General features: G+C 45.7%; 1 protein-coding gene across 1 annotated transcript in view; it reads right to left on the bottom strand.

Annotated features, from left to right (window-relative positions):
- CHD1L (chromodomain helicase DNA binding protein 1 like) overlaps nt 1-9,600 on the bottom strand; it is a 35,741-nt gene extending 26,141 nt beyond the window's left edge. The window contains exons 1-6 of the mRNA XM_019527277.1: nt 9,448-9,600; nt 7,228-7,340; nt 6,335-6,441; nt 4,707-4,821; nt 3,589-3,620; nt 1,076-1,157 (exon numbers count right to left, since the gene is read on the bottom strand). Coding sequence (XP_019382822.1) covers nt 1,076-1,157; nt 3,589-3,620; nt 4,707-4,821; nt 6,335-6,441; nt 7,228-7,340; nt 9,448-9,544 — 546 coding nt within the window. The 5' untranslated portion in view covers nt 9,545-9,600. The remainder of the gene's footprint in view (nt 1-1,075; nt 1,158-3,588; nt 3,621-4,706; nt 4,822-6,334; nt 6,442-7,227; nt 7,341-9,447) is intronic.
- Nucleotides 9,601-10,087: the final 487 nt, after the last annotated feature.

Raw genomic sequence — 10,087 nt, 5'->3', positions numbered from 1 at the left:
ATGAGGTCTGGGACAAACACACCAACTTCAGTGACTCCTATTTCAGTGACTCCTATTTCAGTGACTCCTATGCCTTGCACCTGTGGAACTATATGAATCACCAACAGAAGACAGTGGTTCCTGGAAGTAATACACTGGCAGAAAATCTGTACAAAACCTTGTTAAAGTCCTAGTATCACATGCACTGCTTTTGTCCCATCCACACAGCTTGTCACCGTATCATAAAAAAATCAAGTTAGTCAGGTATGATTTGTCCTTGGCGAATTCATGCTGGCTGTTCCTAATCACTTAGTTCTCCTCTAGAGGCTTCCCAACAGATTCCTTGAAGACCTGCTCCATGATCTTTCCTGGTATCAAGATCAGGCTGACTGGTCTGTAGTTCCCCAGATCCTCCTTCTTGTCCTTCTTAAGCATGGGCTTTATATATTTGCCTTTTTCCAATGATCTGGAACCTCACCCAACCTATACAAATCCTCAAAAAAGATAGCCAGTGGCTCTGAAATTACCTCAACCATTTCCTTTAGTACCCTAGGCCATATCCCATCTGCCCTTGCAATCTGAAAGCCTCTAGTATCTCTAAGAAATCCCTAACCTGTTCTTCCACTACTTTAAGCTGTTTGTCTCCATCCGTACTTTTTGCTGCCAACTCCACTTACCATCTGGTAGCTGACTTTATTTGTGAAGCCTGAAGTAAAAAAAGGCATTTAAAAAGAAATGGTATCTTCTTGAGTTAGTCAGAAACATGCTCACGTCACAGACGCCATAGGGATGTGATTGAGTCTTGCATTGTTTAAAGTCTCTCTCTCAAATTGCTCAAACCTCCAAAGCACTAATATTAATCAGAATGTGGCACAAATTCTAGACAGAGGGTCCCCTTTCACCACATGAACAGAAAGCTCCAAGCCATCTGTCATGAAAGACAAGGGAAGTCTGTCCACTGTCTTGGCTGGGGACTGGATCAGGCCAAAAGACTGACATATACACTGAGGGATAGTGGAAAGATCAATTCTAATCTTATTTCCTTGAAAAGCAAGAAAAATCCATGAAATTATTCAACACTGATGAATTTGTTCACCTCAGAAAGTGTCTTATGCAGCAGGGAGTTCTGGTTTTTCAGTCTGTGTGCTTCATCCACAACTAGAGCAGCCCAATTAAAGCTGTAAAAAAAACCAAACAGAAAACAGAGCTCTCAATTAAACTCAAACAAGCAATTCTGGCCAAGATACAAAGGGCACTGTCTGTGACCCCTCTCTCTATCTGTGCTGAAAACAGCCCTGGACTGAAAACCAAAATCCAAGCTGCAAGAAGGGGTGTGGAATAAGAATTTCATCTACAGTTTGCCACTCTAGTGCACACTTTCCTGTACTTATACTGGATGCCTTCAAATAATCTCTGCATGCAAGGTTGTAAAAAGTTTTCCATTCTCATCTCCTCTTTTCTAACACTCAAAACTCTCTGAAGCATTCGACTTTTGAGGTGAAATGTGATGGCTAGAAAATGGTATTTAGAGGCTTACTTTTGGGAATTGGCCTAAAGGTAAAGTAGATATGCATTAGAACAATGGTTCAGGGCAAGGGTAAAGGGTTAATTGATTTTTAAAAGTCTGGTTGTCGCACAGGCTTACAGCCTTCAAGGCAGACACACAGGCTGGGAAATTGTAGGCATGTACCACACTGTTCCATAACATGAGATAAGGTGGCTCCAGCTCACACTGCTCAAGTCCAAAGCCCTTGAGCTCTCTGGTTTTGGAAACAGACCAAATTAGGAGGACACCAGTAAATCCCAAATTAGATGTGTGCATGTGATGGGCTTGTGAAACAAAGGAATATGCTGACAGGACAGAACATTGACAGTATGATGACCATAGAAAGACCTATCAGTGATGCCCACAGATGAAGAGTCACCAGGAGGGAAAAAAGAATACAAAAGAAGGGATTTCAGGGCAACAAAGGGTCTCTGAGAGGGGAATCCAAGGCACCATGGACAGAGGGCATACCATCAACCTGTCTCATCCAACCCGGGGGCTGGGGAGGGGTGGCCTCGGCCTCCAACCTCCAGGCTGCTGACATCTGACATTCAAGAGAGAACCTCAGAGTAAAGCTCGCGTCCTGGCCAGAAATACCTTGACTGATGATAGCCCTAAGATTGGTAGCTATAGAACTGCTTGTATTATTCTTACCCGCTATCATTATGTATCAATAAAATTGGCCTATTATCAAATAGAAAGGTTGTGGTCAGTCTGAGGGTTTGGGTCCACCTGGAACAAGGTATCTGGGTCATAAATCCAGTGCCAAAATTCTCCCTGGTTATACATCCAGACTGAATTTTTTGGACAAAAATAACATGCTTACCATGCCCCATTTTTTATCAAACCCTGTAACACAGATGACTAGTTGTGAACTGAGGTATAAAGGGTAGAGAAGGAATTTGTTCTTTGACTCCTGTGGGATTGACTCCTGAAGCTCTCACTAGATTTGACTGTCTCCAGAACTTATAACTAAAGGCATTATTATTGTAAGCCTTATTACAAGACATTGAAATCTCTTCTTGTTTTAAGTGCAGCTTTAAATTCTCTGATCATAATATGAATAACTGCCACTAACTCGTAACACTAAACACAATACAGATTCTGTCAGAAAGTGAGTTACTGCTTCCAAGCCTCCAGGCTGCCAATGTCATGCAATACAATTTAGGTTAGGAGGTTGTAGTGATCATCACAGGAGGAGATAGTTCAGGTTTCTCAGTTTCATACTTATAACCTAAGCCACCCACATGGTGGATCTACATGGACCAGAATGTGACACTTTGGGCTTCTGTGTACTCTGTTCTGTTGGCATTAATGATGATGACTCCCTGGATGAGATGACTTGAATATGGAACACACTCCCTGACTGCATGCCAGTTATGTAAGATAAGCACACAATACATTTCTATGCCCCTGCTAGAAAACCATCCGTTTCATTCAAGGAAAGCTGGAAGAACACAGAAGCGCTCTTGAAAATGAAAAGATTTTTTTTTTAACTGAAATAGATCAGGAACAAAGTCCTGATACTCACTGGCCACATCTACACAAACAGCAGACTTCACAGTTACTACACAGTACTGTCCCCATACATTTTTTTTCAGATGCTACTGCACAGTAGCAGTGCATCATGGTTAGTGCCTGCCAATGCTACTGTGCAGTAACAAGCTACTGCGCAGTAGCATCTTGCATAGACATGCCCAGTAGGTGCATCTACAGGTTCATTAATGTGTCATAATTATGGTCCATTAAGTTTATACTTGTAATAACAGGTATTAAGTTAATGTGCTGTAATCAGCGCTACTGCACATGAGTGCACATGAACACTTTTTTAGTTATGTTAACATGCATTTGACTAAATCTACTCCACATTAACATGGGTTTTGCCTGCTGTGCTAATGTGCAGTAGAATTAGTTTTCGGTGCATTCAGCATCTTGTGTAGATGTGATCACTGAAGAGTAGCCACAGCTCGTGTAAAATAGACAGTGTCTGAAAGGAAAGCACCCCAAGGAAAAGGATGACAGGCTCACTGAACAAATCTGAATAATTTAAAAAGTAAACTCACCACTTTAGAAATGTTGCATCTTTCAGGCAAATCTGCAAACAAAGTGAGATGACCTGTCAGTTATGTTAGCAAAGCTCTTTGGGATTTTCTGCATTGAGAAGTGGTAGATAAACCGAAGAGGGATCACTTCACCAGCCCTTTAAACAACAGCTGCCTCTTGAGAGGAGCATGACAGTTAGTGGGTGGGAATCAAAAATGTAGAAAGAATTTAGGAGATGGAAAGTAATTAGTGTAGCTGAACCCGACCCTATTCTTATGGACAATGTCATGGAGATTCTCGAACAACCACAAGTTACCCAAGCTGTAGTTTTATCTGAAATACAATTTAAAAAAACCAGCAATGTTAAAGAAAGATTTTTACATTGGGAAAAACATTTGTCTCAGTCTCTTCACCTTTGTTATGTTTTCCTATGATGGTTTTTCTCATATTTGAGAATCAAAAGTTTTCAATATCCCTGCCACATCCCATTTCTCCTCGTCCCCCCGCCATCAAAATAAATTATCACAATGAATGTGCGGTGTCAGGATTCTTTGCTGATGTCACAAGTATGCAAATGCAGCCTGCTCGCCTGCAGGTTCAAAATGGAGAAGACTTTGGGCTGTGTAAGGAAAAAGTCCTTCTCCAAAACACAGTGTCCTTGCTGTGCCAGCAAAGGGAAAGGAAAAATGCAAGCCAGATCTATTTCTTTCTACAAGCTGTGTTTCCTTGAGCTCACTCCAGTGTGAAAGCCCCTTCAGCCTTCTCATACCAAGTACTCACAGTGCATAACCATGACTGGGGAGGAACAAGGTGGGGGAGAGAAAAAGCAGGTGTGAAGGGGGTGTGAAGGGGAAGGGACAAACAAGACTGAGGTGTGAAGAAAACAAAAGACACCCCAGAACAAGGAAAAAGGAAGGCAGAAACAAGGAGGAAAGGACCGACAAACTGAACAGAGAGAGCTGAGAGACTTTTCACCACAACTGGACTCAAGTGGATGCGTTTACTGTTTAAAAACAGACCAAACTGCCAATGTGAAATGATGAAACAAGCTATTCATAATGGAGACAAAGACATTATTTCCCTGGCTGGAAACAGAGATCGGTCCCGAGAGCAGGCAGTTCATGCTGGGGAGTGGTACCTCATATGTTGTCAGTAGGACCTGGAAGTGAGATGGTGCTTTCAGGTCCCTCTGCAGCTCTGCTCTTTCCTCCTTGTCACCCACATATGTCACAAAGGAGAGACCTGGAGCAAACCTGTTCCCATTAAAAAAAACCAAAACAAATGAATGAGCTGGGCTGAGCCTTCCAGGCCCCAAAAGCTTGTGGTCAACTTCAAACCCTGTCAATCAAACCTAGTTTAAAAACCAAAAGAGGACCCAGGTGGGAACCTCTTATCCAAATCATGGTGCTGGAAAAGCTGTTGAATCCAAGTCCCCGTTTCTAATCCTGCCCTGATGGGTTTGGACTCCGGTTATATACTGTTTTTCTGGCTGTTGCATGGAGGACTGCAGAAGCTCATGAAATTGGCAGCATTCTCATAGGCCTTACCATCCAAGATGGGACATGGCAGAACTGCAGCCATTGTCATGGGATGTCCACTACTTTTACTGGAAGACGTCACAAGAAGGCAGCAAGATAACAGTGCTGTCAAATCTGAACGTCATTCTGGATATGGCTTCCAGTCTGAACCTTGAAATCCAGCCAACACCAGACCCAACACTTACCTCCTCTTCTCCAGCAAGAGCTCTTTTTACAAGGCAGTAGGGATCCCCTGGGCACCAGCAGCAATCTACATCTATCCAGAACACTCATTGCAGGGAACGATCCTGAGATGCTAATTACCCACAGCTCCCACTGAAGTCATGGTCACAGAACCCAGTCCAGAGCTCTTCACCCAGGCAAGGCTCCCACTAACATCAACAGAAATTCTTTCCGCAACATAACATTCCAGGAGGACCAACACAATCCTTCAGTGAAAAAAGATGCTGGATATCCTTCCCAGTTTTTTCTGCCTCTGCACAAGACAGAACTGCCCTCATAATCTTTATAGGATGGAGAGGGAAGGAGTACTGTGAAAGAGAGCGAAGTCATCGCAATGGAGTTCTCTCTTACTTCCTCACCCCACCATAAATCTCTGAATATCCTTCTCATGTAGATGGCAATGTATATTCCCTGAGCCATGCCTTACAATAAGTAAATTGTTGTTGATTTACAGCAGTTCACTTCATGGCCTGATCGGTTGTATCACATCCTCCTGAGAGACAGCAAATTCCCACAACTCAAAAGCAGTTTTTTTCTTCTTCTTCGAACACTCACAGTTTTAAAGCCCATGAATAATAGCTACACCATCAACTGATCAAGTGCACATATGTCTGCCTTACACACACAGATGTAATGGTGTTCTGCTTGCCCAATCTGTGCACACACAGTAAATATACTTGTGTGTGGGCAGGCTTAATTTGGACCTTGCCCTTTGCCCCAGAGCACTGAGGTTACAATTAACAATAAAAGCCAGGAGAAGTAGGCGGCAGCTGTGCCAGGAGTCACCCAGTACTATGCACCCTACCACAGGGGACATCCCATACACAAGGTTACACAGAAAACCATGCATTAGCTGTGAACTGTGCCCTTCTGTGCCACAAACTTGATGTTTCAGTGTCTTCCCTTTAATTTTAAAAAACCATAAGAGGTGTAAGCATATGCTAAGTGGATTGTTGCAACTCACTGATATGACAGCAAACGTCTGCATCGTAATCCTAAGGCTCACCTCTTCAGTTCCTCCTTCCAGTTGCTCAGTACAGAAAGAGGACAAAGAATAAGAAATGGCCCTTTGTTTATGAAGTTTCCAGCCAAATACACAAGCAGAGAAATGGTCTGGAACACAAAGAAAAGAGTTGCTGTCAATAATAAGCAGTTCCAAACCAAACCCCACAATCTAAATACAAACCTTCCCTCCAACACCATCTTTGCTGCTGGTTCCTGACAGGTTCACTATGGCAAAACCCTGACCATAAGCACTGCAAACTATGCAAAAGAGTCTATCAAATACACTGCAGCTGCAGTCCAATTCTATCACTAACCTGGGAGCCCTCTGTCCCCTACTCAGAAATGTTTTTCCCTTGTAATGTTGAAAGAATGCAATGTACTATACCCTAATTTTAAACGAGTAATTTGCATATCACTTAAAATTCAGGGAATACTATCAGTTGAAGAAACATGCCAGGCTCGCTTTGCCAAATTCTTAACAGAAGTGGAATGATTATTTTGACAATGGAAAAAAAAGACTATGAAACAGCTATAAAAATCTAACCATCTCTGCTCTGAGAACTGAACTTTGTAAAATGATCTACCCAGACAGTCACGAAAGCAACGTCTTATCATATCATATTCATAGCAAGTTGTTTTGCCAGCTCAGCAGGAGCTTCAAAACAGTCTTCTCCCTAAGAATATCATTTTGCGTTTTATTTTAAAAAACAAAAGTGTTTTAACAGAACAAGAGCAGAAGGAATCAAGATGTAGGCCTTTTTCTTCTCAAGGACATCAATATTTGATCCTAATCTAAATAGACTTTAAGGAATTCCTCTCCTACGTCTTGCAGAAACACTGGGAAGACAAAAAATAGTCAAAATTGATTGTCGACGGAGAAATGAAAAGAGGCACCTGACAAGTCTTTCCAAGACCCATCTCATCGCCCAGGATGCAGCCATGTTGACGTTCATGGCATCGTACTAGCCAGTTCACCCCGTCTACTTGGTAGGAACGTAGCTGAATACCTAAAACACAAAAGTGACTTGGTAAAGCTACATAAAACTGTCATACAACCTACTTGGCACTGCATCCTGTAACCCTGCAGATGTAGAAACACAGGGCAGATTAGGTCTACCTACCAAGTCAGCTTTCATGCCAAAAAACTATTTTACAGGTGCTTCACAATATGCATTGTTTGTCAATAAGTTTCCAGGCTGAACAAAAAGTGTCAATTTTAACTTTGAAAGCCCTTAATGATTTGGAACTTGCCTCCCTGGCATGCTGGACTGCTGTGGGTGAGGTGTGTAAAGGCATCAGTTCCACAACCTCCTAGAAATCAAACAAAAGGAAATTGCTTGGGTGTCATCTTCCTTGATGATCCCCTTCCTTGGAGGGCCGTGCGCCCTCATGCTGTCAGAACACAGCTTTACCCCTCCTCAGCATGCTGCAAAGTTCAGAATTTCTCTCTCTCAGAAGGGGATGGAGTAAAAGCCTTCTGTTAAAAAACTGGAGGTGATTTTATTACAAACTGTACATCTACTTCAAGGATAAAGGATGTTACTGTGGTTAAGGCACAAGACTGGGAGGTGGAAGACATATTCCGAATTCTGTGAAATGCTCCCTATGAAATATAGGGCAAAAATTACTGAGGGTTATGTCATCACCATAGTGCAAAGCAGAGAAACCCAACTTAGCTAGTAGTCACTAGGCCTGTGTGAGTAGGCAGCTATTCGATTCGGCTTCAGATCCGGCCGCTTCAGATGCCAGGGATCTGATCTGGAGCTCCGGACCGGGTTCCCACTTTGATCTGTTCGAAGCTTTGGAGCTGCCTTGGAGATCTGGCCATACAGTATAATGGGGAATCAATGAAATATCTATGACTTTGTTTTTTGTCTGATTTAGAGGAAACTTGCAGCGGTGGTAGCCCCTGCTGAGGCCATGATGTCTGCCAAGTTTTAAGGAGATAGGTGTAGGGGTTTGGGGGGAACCGTACCCCAAATTGTTGAAAGCAAAACTCAAGTCACATTATGTGTTACACCACAGTAGGGTGAAAACTGCAGGGGTGGCAGTTGCACAAGCACCCATGTCACGAGTTTTGCCTGTCAGAAGCCAGAGGTGCAGGGCCCCAGAACCCCCCTGCACTGATCTCCTCAACAGCTGGCTGCAGTAAAGTCAAGCAGCAGAAGCAATTGTCATTCTATGTATACCAGGCATGGGCAAAATGGTGGATCTGGCCAATGGCTGGACTTCATTTCCCAGCAGCCCCTGCCTACTGGCTGGGGCTGGTTTCCATGGGAACCCCAGTGGCCACACTGTGATAGCATGGGGCAAGGGTTTTCATGGAGATCCACCCCAGCAGTGCTGGCAGGGCGAATGGCAAGCTGTGGAGTCGGGCTGGGATCTTGCAGCCGTGACAGTGTAGTCCGGAGCTGGGGCAGTCACAGTCTGCAGCCTGTATGCTCCAGGCAGCGGAGCAGATCGCTGCTCTGCCCCAGCTCCTTGCAGTGGTGACAGTGTGTGTGCACGTATTTTTTTTCTCCTTTCGTTAAGAAAAACAAGACCCTCTTCCTTCTCCCAGGTTGGGGAAGCCCATCCTTCTTCACATCAAGCTTACAAGGACGGTCAGCAGATAAGTTTATTTTGGACACCTCTTTCGTTTCAGGTCTCCCTTTAAACAGACCCACTTACAGCAGCTCAGCTCCAAAGGACCTCCACAGAAACAACCTCTGCTCCCTGTTCCACGCAGGCTAAGCAACCGCAGGGAGGTTACAGGCCATCTCGTGTGGCTGATGAAGCTCCACTGAAGGAATGAAGTTTTACTTTGGAGCTCCACCCACTACCTGACAGCAGAACCTGGCCCACAAGGTGCATTACAGTTATGTAGGAGAGCAGGGCTGGAAGGGACCTCAAGAGGTCATCTGGTCCAGGCACCTGCTCAAGGCAGGACTGTCAAAGAGGGACGATTCAGTGCAGCACCCCAAGGCGAGGACCTCGATACTGTTCAACCCTAAAGCCACGGGGCCTGGGCGGCAAGCCCCTGGCGGATCTAGCCCAAGCCACATTCTTCCATCCATGTTAAGCCCGGAAACAGGCAACACCTCCTCCGGGGCGGGCCCCACCGCCCGCACTGACCTGCCAGGCCCCAGTGGCACAAGTCCTCCTCCTTCACGGGCACGCCGCCTGCCCGCCCTCCGAGCTTACTGCAAAGGGCCTGGAAGAAGCGAGACATCCCACCGGCCGCCTCGGCCCAGCAGCCCCCTACCCACCCCCGGGTCAGCAGCTCCTCCCAGCAGCTCGGGCGCCGGAAGCCGCATTGCAACATTGTATGGGGTTGGCTTCGCACCGCAGGCGCGGATTGGCTGATGGCTTGGAACGCTCCCCCCATAGGCCGGTCGCGAGTCAACTGTCATTGGCTGTTGGGGGGGCTGGCGGCGGGTGATTGGGCAGTCGCTGTGACAGTGCGAGTTGGCGTTCCAATCCGGCGTGCAAGTCAGTGCCAGCCGCTCGTTCCGCGCGCCTCCAGCGGGCACAGTCTCTGCCAAGCTCGCGCTCCTGGCTCCGCCGAGCGGGGCCCGCAAGGGGGAAGCCGGCCGGGGGTGGGCTGCTGCAGGAGCAAACGACCCCAAGGGGGAAGTGTCACCGGAGAAGCATCACACTCCCTACACCCACGCCCCATAAACCCCGCGCCACACACACCCCACTATACCCCCTACACACACACACTCCCTATACACCCCCCTATACCCACCCCCTATGCCCCCTACACCCCCAC

This window comes from Gavialis gangeticus, unplaced genomic scaffold (genome assembly GCF_001723915.1).
Source record: "Gavialis gangeticus isolate Ggan-Ray unplaced genomic scaffold, GavGan_comp1, whole genome shotgun sequence".
Taxonomy (NCBI): domain Eukaryota; kingdom Metazoa; phylum Chordata; order Crocodylia; family Gavialidae; genus Gavialis; species Gavialis gangeticus.
This window is presented reverse-complemented; position numbering and strand designations above follow the sequence as displayed.